General features: G+C 37.7%; 1 protein-coding gene across 2 annotated transcripts in view; it reads right to left on the reverse strand.

The window, feature by feature from the left end:
- Window positions 1-27,857, reverse strand: part of CNTNAP2 (contactin associated protein 2) — a 1,148,794-nt gene that overhangs the window by 178,810 nt on the left and 942,127 nt on the right. For both annotated transcript variants that reach the window (XM_065830092.2, XM_071804698.1), the window contains exon 15: window positions 2,950-3,077. In XM_065830092.2, the coding sequence (XP_065686164.1) occupies window positions 2,950-3,077 (128 nt within the window). The remainder of the gene's footprint in view (window positions 1-2,949; window positions 3,078-27,857) is intronic.

A 27,857-nucleotide genomic window follows, 5' to 3' on the forward strand; every position in this document is an offset into this window, starting at 1 on the left:
ATCAAGAACAGTGTGGTCAGTAGGACTAGAGAAGTGATCATGCCACTGTACTAGCACCGGTGAGGCTGCACCTCAAATACTGTGTTCAGTTTTGGGACCCTCACTAAAGAAAAGACATTGAGGTGCTGGAGAGAGTTGAGAGAAGAGCAATGAAGCTGGTGAAGGGTCTAGAGAACAAGTCTGATGAGGAGCAGCTGAGGGAACTGGGGATGTTTAGCCTGAAGAAAAGGAGGCTGAGGGGAGACCTTATCACTCTCTACAGCTACCTGAAAGGAGGCTGTAGCATGGAGGGTGTTGGTCTCTTCTCCCAAGTAGCAAGTGATAGGACAAGAGGAAATGGCCTCAAGCTGTGCCAGGGGAGGTTTAGATTGGATATTAGGAAAAAATTCTTAATGGAAAGGGTTGTCAGGCATTGGAACAGGCTGACCAGGGAAGCGGTTGAGTCACCATCCCTGGGGGTGCTTAAAAGATGTACAGATGAAGACCTTAGGGACATGTTTTAGTGCCAGAGTTAGATTAATGGTTGGAGTCAATGATCTTGAGGGTTTCTTCCAAACCCTCAAGGCAATATTTCAGGGCAATATTAGAGAAACTGTTACACTACTGGCAGTCTCTACAACTGCTGTGAGAAACACTTTGAAATAGGTAAATTTTTATGTTACTGGTTAGGTCCTCTTTCTTTTCCACATTTCTTCCACCCAGACTAAAAATCTGTACTTCTTTGCCAGCCTTCATATCTCTAACTGAATTTAGTTTATCACATTCAAAAATTATACAATGATAACTACATACAAAACACATGCAATTGAACTTCTTGTGCTATGACAAGAGAGTCAACATCTTTAGTATTAATAATGTTGGTTTTGATGCATGTAATATATATAAAAAAAAAATTGTTTTTTAAAATCCCTTTCCAAAAATTCAGCACCCATGATTTTTTTTCCCTTTGAGCAAAACCAGATTTTGAAACTTTGGGATTTTCCCCAGGAGAGAAACCTTGTTTTCCACAAGGTCTAAACCATGGTGAGACAGCACTGTGTATATGCTGAGGAAAGAATATGAAGGAAAATGCATAATAAATTAACTTGGAATTTAAAACGGGAGCTTCTACTAGTCACAAAGGACTGGGGTTATATTCTCTCCTTTGAGAAAACTTATAGCAGCTTTTTGACATTAATATATGGTAATGGAAGTAAATTCAAATTTACTCACAGGTAAAGTTTTTTTAAAACTAAAAGTCATATCTGTAAAGTTCAAACAGAAAATCTAGTTAATCTAGGAATATACCCATTCGGTTTCCCAAATAGCTGTGTCTCTCAGTCTTACTTCAATGAAGGTTACTGTCTGCTCAAATGAGGTTTCATTTATACCAATATTTAGAAATGGCTCACTCTTTAGAGACTGATATTTCTAGCAGCACTCAGGTTCAGGATATGAGGAATACAGGTGCAAGAAAGATGTTATTCATTATTTCTTAGTCATCAGTTGTAAGAGCCTATTAAGAAAATGTTTGTCAAACATATTTGAGAAAGAGACACAAATTGACCTGCGATACTCGAACACCATAAAAAACAAGCACCAAACAGGTGCTGTGAAAGTTTGCAAACATCCTATGATATTTGTCATCATTAGTCATCAGATTCATTAACAAAAGCTGGAGGGATCATTTGCGCAACCCAAGAAGTCCCTGAACAGACAAAGGCTAAGCACATTCAGTTGTTTCACAGAGCAGTGGGCTAGGGTTTTGAGGCACCGGACTAGGACCAAGAAAACTCTCTTTCATACTTGTCCAACCGGGTGACTACGAGTACATAATTTTCTCTCAGTTGGGATTAATTAATTTAGCTTAAGGCAGGGATAATTATACTGACTTTCTTTGTAAGTACTTAAAAAACATGCATATGGAAAGCATGTATCTGTAAAGGGGTAGAGAGGAAGGACAAACTGTACTCATCCCTGTCATGCCATGTTAGACACTGGTTAGAACCAGGTTGTTCAACTTGCATGTCATTTGCCCATCCATCCAATATTTCATCACTGTGGTCTCACAGGCTGATGTATACTGTTCTTTATCAGCACCAGAGGACGGATTTTGTATTCCTTATAGACAATGAAAATATTAGCTATTGTAAATTAAATCAGGCAACCTTTCCTTACCGCACCTCTTGTAACAGAATGGCCTTCATATACCTAGGACAAGTACAATATATGTGCCAACTACACAAAATTTAAGTCTGTCTTCAGTGGTGAATTTCAGCTCCTGAAATATAAAATAGATTGAAGGAAGAATATAATCCTTCTAACTGCATCCCAGCTTTTTTGTATGTGTGAAGTGGAAATTTATCCATTACACTGATTTATTCTATCATCTGCTGATCAAACTGGATGTACACCTCCTGTCAGCACTCAGTCTGGAAATCAGAGACTGCTACGAAAAAAAATCCCCATGTTTTCCATGGAAATGTCTGGCCCTGATATGCTGAACACTTAATAACAATCTTGCCAATCTTTATACACATGTAAACAGAGTTTACAGTGCTAAGTTTTGCCATCATGCTACTGTTTTTATCCCATAAACACAGTTTACAGTGATACGTGTAGCAATGATAATGGCACTGAAAAGGGCACTCGATAGAAACACAGATGTTGCAAGATGTTCTTATGCAATCTGTATTACTGCTTGTAACTACATTAACTTAGCTGAATAATTAAGTTGCCACATTTAGCACGAAATAAACACAAATATCAATATTTTAAATGTGAAGACAAGCCATTATATGTGCAGTTTCATAGACAACATTTCTCAAATCACATCATGTTTTCATCAAAAAAAGTCTCTGAGTAGGGAACCACTTCTCTAAATTTGCATGGGGTGTCTTCAAAGTTACCAATTTCCAGTTTAGTTTTCTTTCTACCCATGAGTAAGAGGAAGAAAACCAGCCAACTTACGATCTCCTTGACAACGCACAGGCCCCACAGATATCTTGGCTTCAGACCCAGGCCGGTCAATGTCTCCAACCACTACCTGACTCACTGGTAGGTGCTCTTTGTATGACAACATCCCACTGTCTTTCCTCCTGAATTACAAAGAGAGAGAAAAAGCAAGCAACTGTGAAATACATTAAAATAATGTCCTTGGTCATTACTATTGCTCAATGAACTAAGCATCAAAAGAACAATTGTGCAACAATTACACCAGTACAGTGTTACCATCTAAAAACCTGTCTCAAAAGACATCAGTTTGAGCAATAATGTTGCCCATGTACTGGAAAACAGATGGATAGCAGCTACTGTCACCCAAGAATGCAGTCAGAGAAGCAGCTTGCTTTGTGGCCAGTCCTGGACTCAGCTGGGCTTGTGTGGGTCTCCCTGCATTCCAGACTGGCCAGCTCCATACCAGTGGGTAACACTTTGCTGTTGATCTCCTTGCTGATGTCTTCTGAGAGGGAAAAAAAATTGTAATGCTTCCCAGAAGTGTATCTTTTTTGCTCTAGTTGCTGCCAGTTATCCTAACAACAGGACTCCGCACACCAAGGAAACGGTGGTTCTTTAATATTTAATGTTTTTAGTATTATATTTAAAAAGGGAAATTGAAGACTAGTTATGTGTGTCCACCTTGAAGAACCCCCCGCCCCCCACCCCGGCTTCCTTCGCAAAACAAAGGATCATTAACAGTGTATGTTATGCCTTAAACAGCTGTTTTTTTTCAATGGATGCAGACAATGTATCTTTTCTCTTTCAAGGTCTGAGTGAAACAAAGGCATACATTTTTAAGATAAATACAATTAACAGTGTATCTGTCAAGGCCTCAATCCTAATTGGGATGATCAAGATGGGTCATCAGTGGACAGTCAACTACTAGGAGAAATCACAAACCAACAGCTACAAGACAACTCGCTTCTGGTCAGCACTGCAACCATCCCTCTAGTTTTTTGACCACCAACTCATTACTGGCCTAATTGTCACGAAGAGCGAGCAAAGGGAGGAGATGAGCCGCCTCTCTCCTATCCCTCACGCAAATGGACTGAGTTATAAAACTTCCTCACTTGGGATGCATTTTAGAGTTTGTCTGCTTTGTGTTTTTGTGTGTGCTGTGCAGCACTAACAAAATTTTGCACCCACCATTAAGAACAAAGGAGTGGTGATATCTTACTTTTCTTCTGATATCCTAACTTATCTCTCTCCTTGTCCTCTCTCTCTCTTTCTCTCTTTCTCACTTTATTCTGGGCACCTAAGAGCAATGCCTTGCGGGTTTTGTTGTTAAAGTCTTGCTAAGTTTTATGATGTAGTTACCAGCTTTTGCCAAGTCAGTATATGCTGTAATCCCACTGAGTGGTGTCTAGTAAATTTGTGATTGAACTGAACCTCTTGGGTGATGGTCATCACTTCATGTTACCGCTCGGAGTATTCCAAAAGTTAACCTTTGCCTTCATCCCAGCTGAGTTGGGACAGGACATCATGTGAAAAGGTTTGTCATCCTAGTCCTGTCATTCCAGCATTAAGTGCTTAAGTCCAAAAAATCTAAACTTGTGAATCTATCCACAAATATGTAGCTCAAACCCCATTTTAGTTAGTTGGATCACTAAAATTCCATTTATATTCATGTCTAAAACCTCCTCATTTCAACTGTCATGAGTAACCTGGTGTCTTTTTCATGCCTAGACCAAATAACTATGAACAGTTACAACATTTTTTCCTTTATCATTTCAGGAGCTGAATCTAACTGGCATGTTGAGTGCTGTTTCTTCCAATAGAAAATAAAATAAACCAAATTTAATTAGGTGCCTTACCTCTCAGGTGAAAATGCATTGTGTTAGGACTGTAGTTTTGACACAAAAGAAAGTATGAGGAAGCAAAGTAAATACATCTATTTCTCTTTTTTCCCCTTTATCTTTCTTTTTAGCTGTACCTTGCAATACAATATGTATCTAAAGTAAGCAACTATTTGATCTAAAAATTAATTAACTTGTTAAAAATACTATAGCATGAAGGATGAATTCAGAATCCGTAAAAGTTACTCAAGTCCACAGTATGACTATAACTAGGAATTGGTAAGGATTTCAGGAAACTGAATGAATTTTTTCATCCCTAACTGGGATGACTCCATGATCTGACTCATTAGATTGTGAACAACTGGTAAGCACAACAGGCATCTGCATTATCTCTGGTAATGCTCAGAGTTTTCCAGTAGCACAGTAACATTTTCCCAGTACCACCTCCAGTCAGCATCCTCACTGGGTGCTTCTGAAGAGCAGGAAGGCAAAACATTCTTTTTAAAAGAAGCACAACTAAAGCAATTAAGAAAACTACCATCACATTTACAAAGGACAGCTCATTGGAACTCTAACTCGTCTGTTCTCTGTGATGAAGAGAGAAATTAGAGATTTAATTACTAGAGTTTTTCAAATAGTAGATGGCTGTTTTCCTTAATCTGCATGTTCTTCACCTTCAGAGCACTTGCCTTTCTCCCTGGCCTCTCTGTGCTGCTGACATCATTAACCCCCTCTGGTGGGACACAGCTATACCAGGTGCTACATTGGTGAGGCTACTACAGAGGGCTGCTAGAAAGGAAGAAAAATGGAGAGAAGTAAACCTCACAGGCTGCTTCTGCAGATTGTGCTAGGTTGTATTATAGCATACTGCTTTTCATCCACAGACTGCAACGCCCTGTACAAAGGTATCGTATTTATCAATTTGGAGACAGGCAATATAAGAAAAGGGAGATTAAAGGACTTTCCCTTTAAGAAAGAAAAGAGTGAATAACAAAGCCAGGTATGCAGACCTAATCTTCCATCTCTGCTAAAGACTTGTATCCATGGGATCCACTCCCTCCTAATAGAGGGTAAATGTAGGTCATCACTTCCTGAGATTTTCCTCAGAGACTGGCTTTCTCTGCTGATTGCGGCTCTTGCAAAGCATGCTTTAAAGATGGAGGTGTCTATTTGAAAGAAAGAATTCTTCAAAGACCAGTAAAAAGAAAACTATTGGCATTCCTCATCTTTCCTTCCTCTCACAAAAAGAGGTAATATTTCAGCTCCAAATAAGGATGTCAAAGGGCAGCCCTTTTCCTGTCACCAATGGCTTTCACTTTCTTTGAAGGAAATAAACAGGAGCAGTAACAATTTCCTCCCTCTTTACTGATCAAGCTTCTACTCATTTCAGTATTACATTTATGCATTTAGCGATATGGCCACTTTAAAGGCGTTGCCATGGCGATCAAACTAAATGTTAGAGCTTTTCAGAAATAGCCTGATTTTCTGATAATCACCTACTTGTCTCATCATTGTAGGAAATGCATTCTCCCCTGCACAGGAACTACTGAGGGCTGGGATTACTTGACTAAGAGTTGAGAGAAGTGCATTGGTTTTACTCCAGCAGAACCTGCGTAATTTGTTTGCTCTTAACAAAAAAAGGCATAACGATAGCTTTTGGCTCACATATGCACCAAAAAGACAAACAGATTCAAGAGACTGAGTGTCTCTGGTGTGCTTTTCTACAGTACTTGTAGCTCCTTAGGACACACTAATCAACACTGACAAAGTCAAAAAAGTTATAAACCAGAGCCTGATTATAATGCTTGACTTTGTACTACACAGTTAGAAATAATCACAGTTGGAACACTCAATTCCTGCAAGTGATAATGCTTCTGCCGGTATTTAAAGACTTTGCACATTAAGAGGGTGGAGAAAGTCTCTGAAGATTTTTCCTCACCAAAGCAAATCTCCTTAAGAGAATAAAGACTGAATTCAGAGTGTGTCATATTCCTATTAATAGTCAAATGGGAGATGAATGAATCTGATCAAATCCTGTAATTATCACCAGGAGATATTGACGAAGTCTCAGTGTAATTTTCTGTTTCTAATTTCTTTTCCTATGTATAACAGTCTGCAAAGTGCTTCAGGGTGCCTTTGAATGAAAGCAGCAGATAGTAGTGTAAGATTTATCATTGTTTTGATTACGATCATCAACTTACTCTTCATAAGCATTCTGTGGTATGTAAAAAAGAAATGCATTATGCATGTATCAGCAAATGACATATTCAAAGTAATAATAAGATTCTGTATAGCTATTAACTTGTTTATATAATGACTTCATACAGCCAGACTTGTTACTGGATTAATTTATTTTATCCAATTTTGTTAGACATTATTAATTATCAGTCCAGTCCTACACAGGAAAACACATGAAGAATGTACTACAGGTAGGAATGGACTTAATTTTAAGATATATGCTTACATGACCCGAGGAACTGGAATTGTTTTAAGAATACAAATAAAACACCTAGTGGATTGAAAGTGCAGTGTTAAACATATATTATTAACATACATTATTAACATATATTATTAAATTACTAGCAGTGTTTTGATCAGTACAAACTCCCAAGTATTCCCATTTCAAAAGTATATAATCGTTCACCTCTCACAAGACCCAGCTTTTTACTATGCAAGCACCTCTACTATAATCTCTGAATTTCCATGATCTATCTGAGAGTGGTATAAAGGAGTTTATTTCAGTTAATATCTGCAAATGAGTGTCTGTAAAAAGCATTGTGAAGGGTAGAGATGTGCCAAGCATTAGTATTTTCTCTCTCCCAAAAATACCTGACAGGCATTTTATTTATCTTAGAACTGCTAAGAAGAGCTAACATTACATAGAATTGAATGAACAATACAGTTTTCGCAGCAGCCTTAATAATCTGGAAGTGAGTTACTTGGAAATAGGCAGAATCTAATTAACAGGATTAAAAACAGGGAAAACAAAAGCTAGGATTAAACCAGAACTAGCCAATTTTTGAGAGGTTTTGATAAAATTTAGTTAACTTTTTTTGCCTATATACTATGCAGCACAAAAGGCATACTATTAGATTCACCCTGTTCTCAGGGCTCTGCCCTTCTTAGGAATTTTAAATTGCCAACAATATACTCTAGACTGAAAACTTTTACTTCCATTTGAATTTGCCATTCTCAGGGATTCTTATAGATCTCTTGTCCCTTTCTTGTGTCTTGTCACCTCAGATAACCTTATGTTAAACTGGAGATAATCACTCACCCTTGATCTGGCTGCCAAGGGGTATTATGGTAAATTTCTCATTTACAGGGACATATAAACTGACAGAGAGTCATAAATCCATTCAAGTTTTTTTCCATGCTAACATTTGATGGGCTGAGGTTGTACAAAATACGTTGTTCTCATATTCCTAACAGTAAAAGAAGGAGAAGTTTGAACTCTTACAGTTAAGACTGCTTTTAAGGCAATTAAGCTTCTCTAGCACACTAGTAAAAAAAATGACAAAGTGCCATCAACCTTTAGCAACATTCACTTAATTACAATAAAACAGATGTTTCAGTTGGGTAAGCAAAAACTATGTGCAGGCACAACTATTAGCTATGTGAAAACAAGGGTTTGCAAGAGGTTTCAGTGGAAAATGCAGAAGTGAAACAGGGAAGCAGTCTGGATATTCATTTTTATTTTTGAGAGGACTCATCTCCTGAAATCTAAACAATATGAAGAAAGACCATCTAATCCCAGCACCTAAACTCCTAGCATAAAAAGTCCATCCTTTGACATCTATTAGTAAAGATAAATTATATGATACCAAAGAAAGGAGGCTGATGGTGCAGCAGGCATAAGTAATCCTTGTTTAGAAATTATAAAAGATTGAATAGATTAGATGGAATTAACTTAATACACAAGCATCATATTCAGAAATAGTCCCTCCATAAGAATGATGAATAAATTTAAGATACTCTTGATGAAAATGACCTGTACCAAAGAAACACTGGAATCTGAATTTAGCACAGGTCACCTAAGTTAAGTTAAGGAACTTCAAACCTTCTTTGAAGAAGGAACCAGTTTAAATTAGCCATTCAAAGACATGTTTAATTCAAACTTTTTTTCTGGGATTGAGGCTTATATCCCCTTTATCATCTCACACAGGCTATTCCTCCCCTAACCTTTAGGATGAAAAAAATTTGAAATTACATTTGGAAATAAATTTGCTCCTTTGGACACCTCTCAAATCTTAGGATCCTATAACACCAAGCCTCTAAACTGAATGCAGGTTGAGTCATTACAAACTTTCTTATGAGGATTATATGCTTCAATAGTGGTTACAAAATGTACACTTGATAAGGTACAGTATATAATTCAAAGTTTGCTAATAAAATGCCTGTTTTTTAAAAAAAGTTAATAACTTTTTTTTTTTTAAAAAACAAAAACCAAAAAACTTAGACCACCACAAGTCTTCCAAAGACAGATTGTCTAAACGACACTTTGTATTATGATCAGGGATGTAGGATTGAGCTGAACAATTTAAGATGCCTCATGCTGACACTGTATCACCATGGAATTCATGCAAGCAGTCTGGTGACAGCTTCTGAGTAAGGAAGTTGGCAGGGAACATGCTTCATTTTTTCCTTTTTCTCTGCTTGGCAAGAGATGAGACACAGAAACCCCTGGCAACTCAGAACAAACCCTGAAGTCCAGAAGATATGTTGATGCTATCACAGTGGTAACTCATTCCATGTGTGCTAGAGATATGAAATGAGATACAATGAGGAATTGGTGAGAAATGAGGCTCATTTTTAAAATCCATCAGGAAGGAGATGGAGATAGTTTAGAATGATTCCACAGGGCTCTTGCCTGAAAAGGCTTCTCAACTTTCCTCTCAAATAGGAGTTTGTGAAAAACTGAATAACTGCAGCAAAAGGTGAATAATGAAGATAGCAAACTAGTTTCTATGCTCTTTTGAACAACATGGATTAATTTCAGGGGAAAATCCTTTGCTGAGTGTTTGCTCATATTCTCATTTCAGTGGAGACCGAGGGTCTCTCCTTCAAGTAGAGCAGCTTCTCTTAGGAACTTAATTTCTTGGGGCTCCTCTTCAGTTCGGGTCCAGCAACTCCACTGACTTGACACTTCATCTTTCTTATTTCTATACTAAGAAATTTTAAGAATGGAATCTAGGAATCTTACCATGCCGTAGCTGATCTACAACACCTCTAGATCTTTGCATCTGTCAACAATTTAATTTCTGCCTCAGATTAAAAATCTCTTAAGTAGGACAGAACATGCATATAGGATAATTGCTGAATCTTGTACTAGGATGCTGCTTCCCCTTTGGGTAATTATGGAGACAAGATTACTTAGGATTCAGCTGAAGCCAAGAAAAGGAAGTTCTCCCGTGGACCTAGGCCTGAAATGGGATGCTATTGGAAATTTCCAAGAAAAATTGACATTGGGAAGGGTGAATAGGTTGCTCAAAGAAGTTTTGTTTTGTCTTTTAAATTAAATAAATAAATAAATAAATAAAGTTAATAAAAAATTCTATTTGGCATTTTCAAAAAGTATGGTTATTCTATATCCAAATATTTCAAAATTCAAAAGATATTTTGAAAAATAACAGTTAATAAATAAAAATATTAAAAATCATTCACAATGCCAAAAAAGCTTTCTTGTCATCCTTAGAAAGTTTTAAATGCTTTGTTTTATGACAGAAACATGAGAAAACACTGCTCTAAATAGATGTAAGCAAATGAAGAACAATACATTAGATGATCCATTCAATTATTCAACATGCCACAGAAATTTAAATGTCTTCCTAGTCACTTTGACAGAGAGAAACCTCTATTCATTCCATAATCCAATCACACTTGCTGAAACTTCCCACGCAATTGCAGGCTAAGGAGCTTTGAGGGAAGAAAATCATGAAAGACTGCATTGCGTATTGCCACCTGTTTCAAAGAATCTCTCTTTAAACACCCAAGCATTTCTAATTCTTCAACATTCTTGTACATCTGAATGCACTATAGCAACAGTAACATTTTACTGTGTGCACACTAAAAGCAGTCATCTAATGAAATATCTGTACTATTGAGCGTACTATTGCAAGATCTATACAGAAAAAATTATGAATTCTCTGCAGACAACTCTCCACAAGCCTTTGGATCATGTCCTGTCAAACTCTCAGACCCAATGTGCTTCTGGCAGGATTTTTAAGGCACAAGGATCTATATTGGAAGAAATATTAAAAATCTCAGAGCAGCAGCTTAGAGGTTTAATTTCTTGGAGTTCTTGACAACTTTGACAGTTTTATTTCGTATGACTGAAAGAGCTAAATAAAAATAATTGAGTATGGCCTGACAAAATAACAGATGGCTATAGCTAATGCTGACTTCAGCCCCTATATGCCTGTTGAGTTCAATAAGGTATTAAAGTGAATAACTTAGTGTTGAATTTGATCCAGAAAATTTAATGAAGTATGGGACTTAATTCACCTAGAAAATATCAGTAAAACTGATAGTATAAACATCTATCATTGCTCCCACCCTTTTTCTGCGCTTCCTGTAGTGTTCATCCTTACATCACATCTATGCATATCATGTATCTCACACAACACTGAAACCAACAGGTGCTTCACACAAAGGCACCATGGGGAACACAAAAGTGCTGTGATTTAGCTCACCTCTTTTATTGCTTGTATAGCTATGACATCAAATATTTTGGGAAAATATCTAGGCTGATCACACCTTGGAACAGGGTGCTTGATTAGGTAACCTCACAAAATCTCCTTCACACAGATGGTAAGTAGGTTGATTCTGTCCAATTTGTATCTCCTGGTAAGCATTTTTCATGCTTAGCCTTCTCCTTTGCCTTTTTATGCTAAACTATTGTTCCATTTGGGCTTGTTTATTTTTAATACAGATGATATCTGAGCCCTTTTAGCCCTACTTTTAGGCTTCTGTAAAACAGTTAGCAAGCATAAAGCTATCTTACATGAAAAATGCTGTATTCGGGTGTGTTGGATTCTGCTCTCTAAAAATTTACACTTATCCTATATCTGTATCACAGGTCACTTTCTTGAAGACACAGAAAAAATACATTATTTGCTAGAAATCATGTGGATAATAAGCATACCAGCACCCTTCTTCTAAATAATAAACTAAGTAGCCACTAGAGGAAGATGGAGAACCAAGTAATATGTCATATACTATTAAAAGTAAAATTCCAAGAGCCATTACTGTTCAGCTATTTATTTCCTTTCTGTGAAGGCCCCAAGCACGTGCACTGATTTTTAAAAAAATTTAGGTATTTAAACCTATTTTTCAGTAAACCTTTCTTTTCTGACTCACCTCGAACTTAACTGTATCAACCACACCACCTTATTTTCTATATCTATAATCAGTTCTCGTTCTTGAAATACTGTATTCTTACGGTATTACACATGATTTGCTACTTGTCTCCTGTCAGAAGACCCCGGGTTGCCTTCAGTCCTTAGAAGTGACTATCACATTGTACTTTAATTTTCTCTTCAGTCTCAGGCCCAGAAGATTGCTTCCCATTTTACTTTGGTGCAGATATGGAAGAAGGTAAACCAACAAGAATGATGCATCTCTCAAAGGGGCACTTACCCCAGCAGGACAAATGACCAGTTTTATTTAGCATTTATTATGTACCATGCCGCTTGTATATCTGCAGCTGCTACTCAGCATGAAGATTTCTTAACCTACTACTGTCTGGAGTTGGAATCAGTGATCCTACAAGTTGTTTTGGTTTTTGTTTTGGTTTGGTTTTTTGTGTTCACCTAATAAATAGAAAAGTTGTTTCTAACTGTAAAATGATTAGCAAAATTGTGTCAAAACAAATTCTGCTTTTTCCTAACTGCTTAAAACCATCTGCTAATACAGTGAAGCCATCGAGTTATTGGTTTTTTTGATCCTGTTGCCATCATTTATTTGTTTCTTTGACCTGCAAAAGGTAGAACCCTTACATTATCCTGGAAATGGTAAGTAGAGTGAGAACAAACATCAAACCACGTCAAAGCTGAATGGAAGAAGAAATTTGTAACAGCCATTGCTAAAAAAAATAAAACAAAATCCAGCAAAAGAGCCTGACTGGATTATCTGCAAGTTGTTCTATTCACATGATGTTGCTATGTCTACTGAGGAAGGGAAGTGGGCTCTATCATCATGAAAGTGCCTCAGTTAGAAGCAGCATTAAATATCCCACTACAAAACATTTTAAACGTACTCCCATTCATCGGAAGTATTTATCTAAATCTGAAAATGGCGAGATATTCACACACATTTAAAGCAGTGATGCCACACAGAGGTAATTAACAGATAAGCTTTTTCATTATGCAAGCCGTTTGATATAAAGCACAAGCAAAACATGGATATGTGTCACTTGCCCTCTGATTACAAAAACAAACATATGTCTCTGAAAATTATTTTAATTTCAATTAGGTTTATTTTTTAGTGCTTTTGCCAAAAAGACAGATGACCTTGTTTTGCAATGATTTGAAACTTTATCCATAGGCTAGCATCTCTATGGTCTTTTAAGGTTTTTATGATACTCTTACCTCTTGTCTGAGTGTGTGCATATGCACATGCATGTATCACAGCAATGGAAGAATTGAGAAAGGACACTAAACAAGCTACTTACTGAAGTCTTAAAAACTTTTATTCCTGCAGCGTGTACAACTGTGTCATCTCTAGAGGCAGCTGGATTCTGCGAGGATGTAGCTAGAGATTGTTTCACTGCCTTTATTCACAGCATTATGAGACAACTGAGTGTCCAAGATCAGGACTTGAGCTCCCAGGAAGCTATGGCATACAATGCTAGCTGCTAAATATCAGGCCAAATGCAGATGCCCTTATTTAGGAAAATCTGTTTTGCTGCACTGTCTGTAGAATGTCAAGTATTTGTTTAGCATTTTGTTGACCACATATATCCAAGATTAGTGACCTATTCATTAGCCAGATTGCTCCACTTTATTGGTTTGATGGATTTCCATTATCCTTCTTGTTAGCCTTTGAGCTCAGCTCTCCTTATATTACAGATCATGTCTTTTTCCACAACAAACGACTGAAGCAAACTTAGCAGAACTCACCATTCATTTCTCAAAGCAATTCCCTCTGAGCTGAGCCTGTCTATGCCTAGCACAATACTTGATGAATGCCCCCTCCCAAGACTTTTTACTGCATAGGGTGCTGTCACAGCCCTGACTGTGTGGACTGAAAAGGCTCTAGGCCATGGGATTCTAACAATCCATGACAATGTGGTCACAGCCAAAGGAGGCTGATGATGAAGTGAGTGAGAAATCCTAATACCACATTTCTTATCCATAAGAATGGTGCTTTTCAGGACTCCAAGCAACCCTGGGTAGGCCTTATAGGGAAGCTGACCCTGAAGCCACCAGGCTGTGCTTCTCTGACCTTTTGGGCTGTTGCTCTGTAGCATTTTTATCAGCATCAGCACTGGGTGACGGCAGAAATTAAACTCTAAGACTTTCAGTTCAAAGGCCTAGGGCCCAGAGTATTTGCAGCTGATGCACTGAGAGTTTTGACAATGTTGTGCTGCATTTTAAAGGAAAAAAACAGTTTGCCAAATGTTGATGCATCTCTTCTCGTGGCTCAAATGTAGTTTACTGCAGATTCTTCTTGCTTTAAAACAAGTCTATGAGATAAAAGTTGCCTTATGGATGAAGGGATACCAAGAAGTCTATAACTTCTACCTGTAATCATAGACTCCCGAGGCAACAAGAGAGAGGCTGCAGTCACTGAGGACAGCTCTCTGCAATTGCATTCAGCCACATCACCTTATCTTCTGCAGGATCTGATCACGTCTGTACTGGTTTTATCTGCAAGGGAGGTAATTTTCTTCACAGCAGCTCCTATGGTGTTATTTTTTTGATTGGTGATCAAAATAGTATTGATAACACAGGGATGTTTTAGTTACTGCTCATCAAGTCAAGTCCTTTCTTTTCTGCTTCTACCACAGAATGACAGAATGTTTGGGATTGGAAGGGACCTCAAAAGATCATCCAGTTCAATCCCCCTGCTGGAGCAGGAACACCTACATGAGGTTACACAGGGATGTGTCCAGGCGGGTTTTGAATGTCTCCACCACCTCCCTGGGCAGCCTGTTCCAGTGTTCTGTCACCCTCACTGAGAAGAAGTTTCTTCTCAAATTTAAGTGGAACCTCTTGTGTTCCAGTTTCAACCCATTACTCCTTGTCCTACCGTTGGTTGTCACTGAGAAGAGCCTGGCTCCATCCTCATGACACTCACCCTTTATATATTTGTGAACAGGAATAAAGTCACCCCTCAGTCTCCTCTTCTCCAAGCTAAAGAGACCCAGCTCCCTCAGCCTTTCCTCATAATGGAGATGCTTCCCTCCCTTAATCATCTTTGTTGCCCTGTGCTGGACTCTCTCACCAGTGAGAAGACTGGGGTGCATAAGATGTTGGGAGGCACCACAACTGGTACAGCTGACCCCAACTGACCAAAGGGATATTCCGTACCAGTGACATCACAGTCAGCAATGTGGGGAAGAAGGAGGAAGTGGGGGGGAGTCTTTGAAGTTATGGTGTTTGTTTTCCCAAGTAACCATTACAGGTAATGGAGCCCAGTTTTCCTGGAGATGCCTGAACACCTGCCTGCCAACGGGAAGTAGCAAATAAATTCCTGTCAAACCAGATCTTTGAGGTCTTTTTGGCAAGAGAAAATAAGGATATTTATGTGTAAACATGACAAGCATATGTGCCCTAGCAATTAAAGTTACACGAAGTGCCCAGATTGATGGAGAAGCTGTAGATGGCATCACAGCTTAAAAAAAAAAAAAAGATGCAGTTCCCCAAGAAACACAAAATTATGATGAAGTGTCAGTTTTCATTCTCTGCAGTTTTAGTGGCAATTCCTTTTCTAAAGAAGTAATAGCATGCAGCTGTGCTAATAAAATGTCCTCCCGAATCTCCAGCCCTGGCACCTGCCTCTCCATAAATTCCTCAGTTGTGGGGAAATGCCAATGATGAGAAATAAAATCTGTTTCCTAATGTTTTGAATACACTATCCTTTGGACAAAGCTGTTGTTCTTCCAAATATAGTCCATATTACTAGATATTGTTTCAAAATACAGGGGTTTAATCTAAATAATTCCAGCCCATTGTTTAGTAAGGTCCATTGTAGAAAGTTCGAAGACGGACTTGCTTTACACTACTGTGGAAGTTTTCAGGGAGGTTCCATGATGTCCTGTTTCTACCTGGTGAAACAAGCCTCCCCCCATTTGTCAACATGACCTTCTTCCTACCATGACAAAAGTAAACGTGCTGTCTAAGTGAACAAGCGTTTGAGAAAAAGTGGTATTGTCACATCTGTAACTTCTGCATATGTATGTACCTAGACAAAGGAGACTTCTGAGTCCTCCAGGAGCATGATTCACATGCTAAGGTATTCACTGACCATAGCGGAAAATCTGAAGAGAGAGGGAGCATTATTAGCCAGAAGTTTGCATTTCCTTTTGAACCTATATGACTTCGCTGTTATTTCCAGATGCAAGGGAGTTGCACAAGTTGCCCCTGGTCATATCTAGAAAGTGTTTTACCAAGTACCCTACAAATGTTTTTAAAAAGATGCAACATATTTGTATTTCTTTGTGGTTGAAGCAGATAGTAAGCCCTTCATTTAAACCAATCTCTAATTTTCCAAGCATTTGGAGCTGATACTGGGAACTTTGTGGTTTTAGGAGCAGAAATCAATAAAGGTCAGAATACACTATTGATACTTCTTTGACTGAAGCCACTAAGATAGTTTGTTTTAAGGTAAGTAATAAAAATATTTTTAATAGACTTTCCTAGAAAATAAGCAGAAATGGGAAATATTCAAAAATACAAGCAGAGAACAAGTTTCTGTACAATATCATTTGCATTCTTCTGAAATGAGATTATAGCGGATGGAACCTGAAAGTGATCTATATCAGTCCTGACACTTTGCTATGAAACATTATTCCTAATAAATTATTTTTATAACAAAGATTTATTTTATGATGCGCTGTCAGTCAAACTGTTCTCCTCTGAGGCAAGCATATGAGAGTTAGACAATTATTGATTACTTTCCTTTAATGCAATACAGCCCAAGATCTCAGTGAGGATCAGTTATCTATAATATTGGGTCTTTCATGACCACAAGGTAAGTTAGTACTTCCTCTAAATGATTAAGATACTAAAATATCTGCTTCCATTTGTCTGCTTTATCTCAGTATGTGTACATCATATGATGCAATGACATACAGAAAACAGTAAAATTAATGCCAATTATAACAGTTAACTATAAGAAGTAATAGCCATTTCAGGATGAGTTTCTACCAAATAGTGATCTCCCTGTGACTGAATTCCCACACATGATAATTCTCTATGTCTTGCTCCTGCTTTTCCACTTTCTCTCTACGTTTTTCCCTCTTCAGCTCTTCCACTTTTCACCTCTCCCCTGACTGAATCATACCATATCTTCTTCATCTTTTTAATTTCTTTTTGTTGCTTTCCATTCTAAAATGGAGATGAAAATATCACTTTTTAAAATTCTCTTCATAGAAGAGTTTACAAAGATGCCTAAAATTAACAGTTGTATCTGTACAGTTTTGATTTGCCTTTTTTATTGCAGGGGGGGAAGGCAAATCTACTCTTGTGAGAGGGCATAAGAAAGAGAGTATTCTGTTCTCAATCATCTCTAACTTTCTGTCATTCTGTACACCCAGAATGAAAACCCAAGAATACAATAAATTCCCTTCATATGAAGGTCAGATGACAAATCTCCGCCTAAACAATCGTGTATAAGACCATTTATAAAACGTAGGTTGTAACAGTGTTGGAGTGGATGTTACTATACAGGTTTCTGCACTAAGGTTGAGTTGGTAGGCTAAAAAAAAAAACGCAAGATTTTTTTCATTGTACAGCTAAACCAAAGATATAACTAGAGATATAATCAGCAGTATATCCATTTCTCCCTATAAACCACAAATAGTCCATTTCATTTACACACTGTTATTACCTACAAATAAGTGCTCCATATAAAAATCTTTCCATTAGAAGACTGAATCACAACAAATATTGTAAATAGTAAAAGTAGTAAAAAAAGAGTAGCGCAGGCATTCAAAAACCACGCTATTTATTTAGCAACTAAAGCTGAATTACTATTCTGATAAAGCAAGCAAGAACAAATACATGATTTGCAGATGGCAAAAGTAAAACAGTCATACAGCCAGGGAAGAAACAGATCCTGAATTCTATAAAAAACTGCAACATGTTCAGACCACTTAACGGCAGAAAGTGAACTAACTCATAATCCACCAGAAAACTGTTGCATTGTCTAAGAAGCAAAACCAGCTGCCACACACAGGAGAAAGTGTTTCCAGGTGACATTCTTTTTCTATTTACTATGGTGGGTTTTGGTTTTTTTTTTTTTGTCTTTCTTTTTTGGTTACATCCTCTGCTAGGCAAAAAATGTGTCAACAAATAAACGTATTTTGAATCACAGTACTCTCTTTGTGTTCACTCAAAATACAGAAGATCTTAGGCCTTTAATTTTATGAGGATTTTATAGCCAATCATAACACTGTTTATCATTCTACAACTAAATCAAGTCCACAAGTTTCATCAAATACATGTAAGCCTGCAACAATATGTTGTTTAACAAATATTAGTGGAAAATTACTGGAAAATCCCAGTACTATGAAGCCCAACCTCTGCAAGCTCTGCAGCTAGACACCGAGTGAGCAATTGGATGATGAATCGGGCTCAAAAGGTTCTAGTAAATGGAGTTAAGTTGGGCTGGTGATCAGTCACTAGTGGGGTTCCACAGGGATCTATCTTAGGGCCAGTGCTCTTCGACGTCTTCATAAATGACTTAGACTCAGGACTTGATGGAATACTAAGTAAGTTCACCGATTACACAAAATTGTGAGGAGCTGTCGACACTCTCAAGGGCAGAGAGGCCCTGCAGAGGGATCTGGACAAACTGGAGAACTGGGCAATCACCAACTGCATCAAGTTCAACAAAGGGCAAGTGCCAGATTTTGCACCTGGGACATGGCAACCCTGGCTGTGCATATAGACTGGGGATGAGATGCTGGAAAGCAGCTCCATGGAGAGGGATTTGGGGGTTCTGGTCGACGGCAATTTGAACAAGCCAAAATGCAAAATGTTTTAACTCAACAGTCACACTGCTGACCATTAAATGTTATTACAACATTTTGTGTCATGCTCAGAAAAAATCTGGTTTTAGGCATGAGATTACACACTTAGTGAGAGCACTTTAAACATTTCTGTTTCACAGAAATAATAATTGCAAATTAATTTATGTTTTTCAATGACAACACAAAACTTTTGCATCATAGAGATACAGCTTTTTGTATTTGCTGTATTTTTTCTTCATCACAATTTCTAACACTGTCAGCAAATCTTATTACCTTTACATTTGCCTGCTTGCTTGGAAAGTGGCTTTTTCTTCATTTTCATTTGGCTCTACTTTATCTTTAACAATTTATATAAATAAATATAGATACATTTAGATAGATACTTAGAGTACTTCAATAAAGGCAACTGTGTAACTTAAGCAAGAACCCCAACTCATAACTCAACAAAGATTTTGTTTCACTCAATTGACTTTTAATATAATCTTGTAAACAACTTCCACTTGACCAATACTGAGCAAAACATAGTATTTGTGGTAATGTAAAGGAATACACATTATTAGCTGTCTGAAGATATTGGTTTAGGTAGAACAATTTCTTCACAGTAAAACATTTCTTCTTCTTTAGCCAAACATGAAAAAGAAGCCATCTGAATCCCACCAGCAATCTTGCACATATAGACACACTTTTAGTGTAAAGAATCCATGTAGCATTTTAATGCCAATTTTAAAGACTGTTGAAAACAGCATGAGATAGAAATGCAAGAAATTGAATCTGATTTACAAAGTCTCCATTGCATACTTGGACAGTTCTTATAAACTTTGAGGTATATCCAGGGAGCCTATTTCCTACATTTACTAATCACTACTTACTAATCCTACATTCTCATCACTATAGTACTCTGCGCATGAAGAGGAGGCTGAGGAAAGCAAAATAGATGGACAATTTGGGGGAGTGGCCCTGGGACAAAATGTCTGGCCATGAGTAATTACAGATAAGTAGTAATTTGGAAGGCTTAGGGCATTCATTGATTATGCAACATACACACACACACAAACCCCCACAAACAAACAACAAAACAAAACAAACCCAGAAAACAAAAAAACCCACAACAAAACAGGAGGGAGACATGAATAGTAACTAAGGTAAAACCACATCTGGTCCAAGGTATGAAAACAATTTATAGAATTTAAACTTCTTTTACAAGTCTAACTAGAGGAAAAAAAAAAAACAACAAAAGGCAGTTTCTCCCTTTTCTCTTGGTTTAAGCACCGTTGCCTTTATTGCTCAATTTGCAGGCTTTATGAAAGTTAACTGGATTGCTTCGAGTGTTTGTCATAGACAGTACAACCTTCTTCTTTAAAGCAGAGTAAAGCTCTATGCATATAACAATAGTTGCCAGGCAAACAGCAACATTGCCGTTGACTCTTGCCCTTCTCTTTTCTTTTTTTTTTTTTTTTTTCTGTTTCTTCATCAGGTCTTTCGCAGTGCTGGGCAAAATGAGAAAAGGACAAAGCTCTGAAAGCTCAAGTTTTTCAACTACTTGACTGATGAACTGACATGATATTTCGATCAGTGCCTCTGAAGAAAATATCCCCATCAAGTCTGGGACCTGATGCAAAAAACGTATCTTAAGGGCGTCTGCCTCCCCCCTCTTCCCTCCCCCCAGGTTTGCTTATTTCCTCTTCTCCCCCTTATACATAGGTAGATCTCCTGCTACACCAAAGAACAAATACTGAAAATGAATATATCTTTTGTTTGCACTGGAGACTTAGTCCCTTCAGCTTGATGGACTCCCTTGTGATCATTTCATCTAAAATATGACTCCAAACAGTAATAAAAGCCGAGCATGCACTGCAGTCTTCATCTACCCTATAACACAGGTTGTCACATATTTCAGATTTCTTCTAGATAAGATTGCACTGATTCAGAAAGAAAAATAAAAAGTAAAGGGAGTCCTACAATTTAAGAAGGAAAGAAAAGCACCCTCTTAAAGAGCTAACTGGTGTCAAGAACTGAGTGAAATACATTGAGCTGGCCCAATACACTGGGTGATTTCATCTTCACAGCACTGCATTGAGGACAGAGTCATTATTAAAGATAAGTGAGTGCACAAATAAAAGGAGAAGGACGAGGAGGAAATAACCGGCAGCTGAAAGTTCTGCAGTGCACAGTGTTCAGCATATCCTGCCCTTACCTGACAAGGAGCAAGAGTAAGGTCGTTTATTTTGAAGTTAAGACCACAAGCTTTTCATTCAGATGAAAAATTTTGCATGTTTCTAGGCAAGACATAGCAGACATTTCTGTTCTTAGTTACTTGATTTGTCACTCACACATTAATAATGAAGTTTAATAACAAAATGAATACAAATATACTGGAAATAATATTTTATATCATCTGAATGATAGAAAAGCAATATATCTGCATTTTCACCTGCTAATTCATAAGCCTCTCACAAATTTCTTAGAATACTCCAAAAATGACAGGATTTTTCTGACAATACGAAGAATATCCTAGAGATTAATAGATACAGATACCTAGTTCTGACAGATTTTTTCAGCACTGCTATTGAGTCATTCCGTAATTTTAAAGGATCTGGATGAGACCAGCTGTCTGTGTGTCTATGACTGGTGGAATTGAGTTTAGCTGAATACAGGAAAACGTGAACAGCAACACTCAGAAGTGAAGTTGGCAAAAGGATTTTGTCTCACTCAGGTTTTGTCTCACAGCAATTTATAGAGCAAATGAATAAATAACATTTTATCATCACTTTCCCCTTTTAAGTTCATTCATTACAGCTAGCACTGAGGTTGCTGGACCTCAACCATTTTTGCATATGCAGCAAGGTAAAACACGCTGCTCATGATGCATGAAGAAGTACAGATTCCTGTTTCCTCATCCTCAGCTATGCTAGTTTTGCATTGCTTGTGAGATGAAAAAATCATATGAACTGCAAAAGAAGCACGCTGAATATATACCACCAAGTAAGGAGGTGCTATTTTAAGAAAGATAAGATGCGGTGCCAAACAGTTATTTCATGTCATGTCAATGCTCACATTTTCTTGTGTTTTCAGTTTTGGAGAAATCGAAGATGTGATTTCTCAGCTGTTTGGTCACTGTTGTGAGCCACAAGCATTAAGGGAAATGCTTTCTTTAATGCCACTGAGTGAGATGGCAGCTAAATGTCAAGTGGTATCAGCTTGTTACAAATAAGGCCACAATCTAGTCCCAAAGGTGAACAGAAAAGAGAGAAAACAGGAGAAATGTTTGCAAGTTTTGTAATTAATTTAATCCCCAAACTTCTAATGCCCTCAACCTGTATTATTTCAGGCTGCAAATCTGCCGGGGCCTATGAGTTACATACATATGACTGTTGTCAGGATTTGCAAGAACATTTCTAAAGGAGAAGGAGCAACCCAGGTGATCCTGGGTTTGCCTGGATCCTCGACTAGAGGTGCCAGCTGTGCAACGCAACATGAACATCAGGGATAACTCCAGGGCAGCAGGTACTTGTCCTTCAGTCTACAGAAAATCAGTAGCCTCAACACTTACTGTACAAGAGATGCTGTGCACTTCATCTGCCCCCACCTTAACTTCTAAATCACTCACATTAGTCTTAAGTAGGTATTTATGATAGCATAAACACTGAGGAAAAAAGTAGCAAAAATAGCAACAATTGTGTCTAATAGAGTCCTGGTCTGCAGCCAGAGTCCTATGGTGGTACTGAAGCCCAAGTAAAGGAGCATTTGAAAGGTGTGGATTCTCTTAGTACATCTGTAGCACGGCCAAGTGCTGGATGGAGCTAATCTCTCCACTTTAACATCTTCATCTCCCAAACTCTTAGTCTGTTATCAGTAATGAAAACATTAAGGCTTCTCTTGCAGGAGAAGCAGAAAAGACAAATGCATAATGGACAAGCACAAGGTATATATAGTTTCTAGAAAAGACAATATAGAACGGGTTACAAAAAAAAAAAAAACACAAAAAACCAAAAACCATAACAGAATTCACTTAAATGGGAAGACTCCACAGTTTCTGGCATGCAAACTCTGTTTCATATTGCGCACCGGTTACAACTGATGACCAGAGCTGAGAAATGCAGATGAGGTAGAAGCCTGTGTAACAGACAGCCACTTGACCCTTTTCCCTACTAGAGTAGTTTTAATGACAAAACTATAACTAGTAGGAATGTCCTTCCTGACTTCTGGATATCTGCTTTTCTACTGCTGCAAGTTTCAGCTCAAATCTATCAATCATTCAGGAAAAAAAGTATTACCAGCTATATTAAATCTAACTTTTCCTAAGGTTTGAATGCTTGACTTTCTGTCTTTAGTGCTCCTCTTTATGCAGATTTTTATTCTATGCTATTACATATTGTCATAGTGCTAAATTTTGACTGACGGGAGTTATTGGCTAGGTGCCAATATCAATGTACAGGGGAACTCTTAAAAAGTAACCCTAAAAACTTAGAAAAGGCTGTCTGGATTTGTAAGAGTACAAGAAAAACCATCATAGGAAGTAATGCAAGTTGTCAGCTAAGCTTCTCTGCCTTTGTCCACAAAACCAGTTTATTCCTCAAGCATAACTAAAAAAAAAAGTGTTGATGTTTCAGCTTTTATATGGTGAACAAATGTAATTATTGCACACAGTTACAACATAAACCACAATCACTAATTACTGTCATTTCAGAGGTGGCTTTTAAGCTCTGCAAAAATGTTGAATTATAGTTCTCAAAGTGATGTGGCCTAATTCTAGAAAATTTACTCAATTTCTAGGAGTTTCTAGGAAATTGAGGCTCATCGTCTTTATCAGACACCAGGCAAAACAGCAGAACATCACAAATCTTACTAGACAATTTTCTGTTCTTTTGTTTTGTTTTGTTTTGTTTTCTGGTTTCATGTAACATAAACCAGTACATTTTCTTGTTAAATACAGGCCTCTGTATTTTAGCAAAAATGTCTGTTCTGCCAGGTACTGCTTAAGCATATGGCTACATTATGTGAATACTTGATTTCTGTAGGTGGTCAATCTGTCTGGTTAAACTGGAAATTTTTCATATGTATATATTGCATGTTTAGGGACATGCATATTCGTCACTGCAACTACTGTAGTCCTTCAGGTTCTTTTAGCTATATTCATATTTGGTCCCTTTTACTTCTTTAAGATTTCCCTACATAATGTTATGAATAGATGCAAATTTAATCAAAACATAACCAATTAGAGCCAATGCTAAGTTCTCAGTTTAGTGGGTTTTTTTGTTCGTTTGGTTGGTTGGTTTTTTTTGTTGTTGCTAGCAGTCTCTAATGAAGGATCGGAGCAGCCAGTGTCACATAACTAGCCAGTTCTCTGCATCAGCGAGCACACAACGTTAAAGGACAGATGGATTTTCAAAATGCCTAAGGGAGTCAGGAACCGAAATAGCAACGATTTCAGTAGGAATTAGTACGTACTATAGTTAAGTCCTGGTGCCTGCCAATAGCTCCAGGAGCCTTAAATACCCTGTTAAATCTGGCTACAAATGACCTACCTGCCATTGCTGCAGCCATGTGCTGGCATTTCAATGTCCATCCCTATTCCTGTTACTCCAACAACTCATGTCAGTCTGAGCCCTGTTTAAGAGTATTTTCCTGTGACCTAAAACTTTCTCCTGAAACCCCCATTGCAGGAGAAGACTTCTGAAGGGAAAGGGTGATGCATCCTACGGAACGTTCCGGCAAACACCTCACAAAAGTAAAATAATTTTGTAGGCTCTGGAGAAAGAAACTTTGATTTCCAAACTGTGAGAGAGGATAAACAAGAAAATGAGGCTCCCTCCTTCTATTTTCTTTGCTCATTTCCTCCATTTGTCCAAACCCCTGTTATCTTCAAATTCTTCTTAATCCCTTTTGATCATTTTTAGGGCCACTAAATAGTTCTTGAAAGATTAGCAGTCACATCAATAGTCAGCAGTGAAGTCTGTGCTCTACTTTGTAACATGAAGTGCATCCTCATCAGAAGTGCTAAAAGAAAAAGCTTATGTCACCTTTTCCCAGTAACCCATGCATAGCATCACATCATGCCTTCTCATATACTAGAGAAGCAAGCAGTCTGTGGTTCCAATATGAGTGTTTAACTGACTTTAGAGTCAAAGAAAATAAAAATTTGGGAATCAAAACTTGCTTGTAGATTTTTACATTTGATACTTAATTGATACAGTTTGTCTGTCTCTAAAATGCCAGCTATTTTTTAAGGAACTGTGTAGGTGGTACTACTAATAATACTGGTTTTATTCAAATATTGTCTTGCTACTAATAACTGCAGCATCAGTGGAGTTTATTTGCCCAACATTGAGGCAATCTTTGAATGCAGATCACACACTCTCTAATAAGTGATCATTGTTAGCAAGCAAAATTAACCTATTTTTTTTTTTTTAAATTTAAATAATTCGATTCATTTACCTCTGCATTTATTTCATTCTGGACACAAATCTTGGACAAAGGTCCACTTTGAATTTCTCTGGTAGGATTGCTCTGGGTGAAGCTCTTCCCACCATGTGTCGGGTTTTTTTGTGTTTTGTTTTGTTTTCCATCTGTCCATAAATCTTTATCAAGACAAAATTAATTGCTTAATATTTACACTGCAGCAACAATGTGTGCTTTTCTCAAGAATCAGGTTCCATTTTAGATAAAGTGAGCAAATATTCGTATCTCATATTCCCTGCCAGTATCTGTCATTTGGCCTATTTACCATCCAGGATTGATAATCAATGAATTAAGTGTGCACACAAACAGCTATACAACTTACAGAATGCTCGTTCCTATTTTGTTCAGAGGGAAGGGGTATAAAGGTGCTTAGCAAACTTTTACGAAGAATTAATACAAAACCATCCAGATTTAAGTTATATGAAAAGTCTATGGTGTAAGCTAGTCCCTGAAAAAGATTACATGATAACGGAGTCCATAATTAACAAAGCTAGTTCTGTACTTATAAAAAATTACTCATATGTCTGGTAAAAAAATATCAACACAATCACAAAATTTATTCAAAACAAATATCTGAGGTTGCTTAAAGACATTTAATTTATCCTCTGTACCATGACACAGTCTTTGATTGGTCACTATTATTTTTTCCAGAGGGTCCTAGTATAGGAAGCAGACAATACTCATTTAACAAAACACTGCTCACTATCCCAATTTACTCTCATGCTTTAATACGTGGCACCCATTTTATATTTCATGTGTATTTCAACTCTTTCTGTAAAGACTACATTTCCTCATTAGATTTTCTTCAGTGCTCATTACGACAGTAGATTATTGCTTCATAAATCTACCTATCTTTGCAATACCTCTGTGAGGTAAGCAGCTGGCATCATCCTCCTTCCACAGATTGGATGTTAAGGCTGAAAGACATAAGGTTAAAAGCACACATACATTTTTAGTGCTCAATCTGAGATGCCTACAGGCACATATTTTTTGTTTTAGAGGACAGCATTAGACACATTCAGAGAGAGTGATCACTTAACTCCAGTTGCAGCTGTGCATGTTTACTATTTTCACAAACTGGACCTCTGGGTTCCCAGTTTGGTACTCAGAAAATTAGGATCAAACAATTAATGACTGCTCTGTGAAGAAATGGCTTATGAAACTTGGCCAGCATCCTGCAGGAATGTGGTTCCATAGGCAGAGTTATAATCCAGTTCTCTAGGGGAGCATTCTGCTGCCTTCACTACAAGATGGTTCACCAAACTGCAATTTCCTTCTTAATTTCTAACACACTTTCTAACTTCTACAATAAAAAATTGAGACAATATTCTATTTACACTACATCGTTTTGATTCAGTCTGAGCCATTTCTCAGTGGCTCCCCAATCGCCTTTAATGACAGTGCTCTGCACTTCAAAATCTGAATCTTCTCGCTGAACTTCCCTCTTCTTCTTCACCTTACATTCTCACTATGACCACTCTGCAGACTTATTTTCCCATTTTAGTTCTTCACCTTCCCTAAAACAGTTTTTGCTCTAGATACTGCCTTCTTCCCCCAACCCCACCCCAATAATCACATATACTAGTTTCCTCATTGTCTGGGCAGGAGCAGAAAATCTTTGTGGGCATACCACAACCAAATGCAGGGCTCCCAGCATGGGAATCCTTGCATCCTGCTCCCCTCTGCACCAAAGCAATGCTCCTAATATTCCTAAACTAACACTTTTTTTTTTTACTTCTAAGGATAAGAAGATATACTATAGTTTATGCAATACTTGGAATATGTAAAGTTGTATAGGTAAAAGCCAGGTTTGAATGGATGTGATGGATGCACGCTTTCACAGCAACTAGATTCCTCTTTGAGTCTCTAAATAGGCTCTGCCCTTTCCAGGCTCGCATTGCTGCCACTGGCTATATCCCCCCACTAATGGCAATTCTACACAAGAGCTGTGGCAGATACTATGATCCAAACCAGGAGCTGTTTTGCTGTCACCAGACTTGAGTGTGGAAGTGCTGTAGGTCCTCGTTAACATTCTGCCCCTGAGGCGTGAAGTCAGTGAGGTCTCCTCTCCTCTGAAGCTCACTTGCTTTTTAGGTATCGAACAAGCTGGCTAGAGAAAACTCCTAACTAAGACTCCTCAAAATAATTCCAAAACCCAAAAGGTATGGCTTTGGAAAGGGCTAGATTGTGCCAAAATTAAAGTGCAAAAATGAATCTTGCAAAAAGAGTCTTTAAAACGTATAAAGAGGCTTTTCACTTCTTCTGGCATTTTACACATACCACATATTAAAACATACTATCCAGTTGTATAACTATTTTTCATAAATTGTTCTATCATATACAATAGTTTTCCTAGAAAACCCCTGATACATATTCAGAGAAATATAGTATAAATGTCTTCTTGTTTGAAGTTCTAACGAGATAGTTGT

This window comes from Patagioenas fasciata, chromosome 2, assembly GCF_037038585.1.
Source record: "Patagioenas fasciata isolate bPatFas1 chromosome 2, bPatFas1.hap1, whole genome shotgun sequence".
In the NCBI taxonomy this organism is placed as follows: domain Eukaryota; kingdom Metazoa; phylum Chordata; class Aves; order Columbiformes; family Columbidae; genus Patagioenas; species Patagioenas fasciata.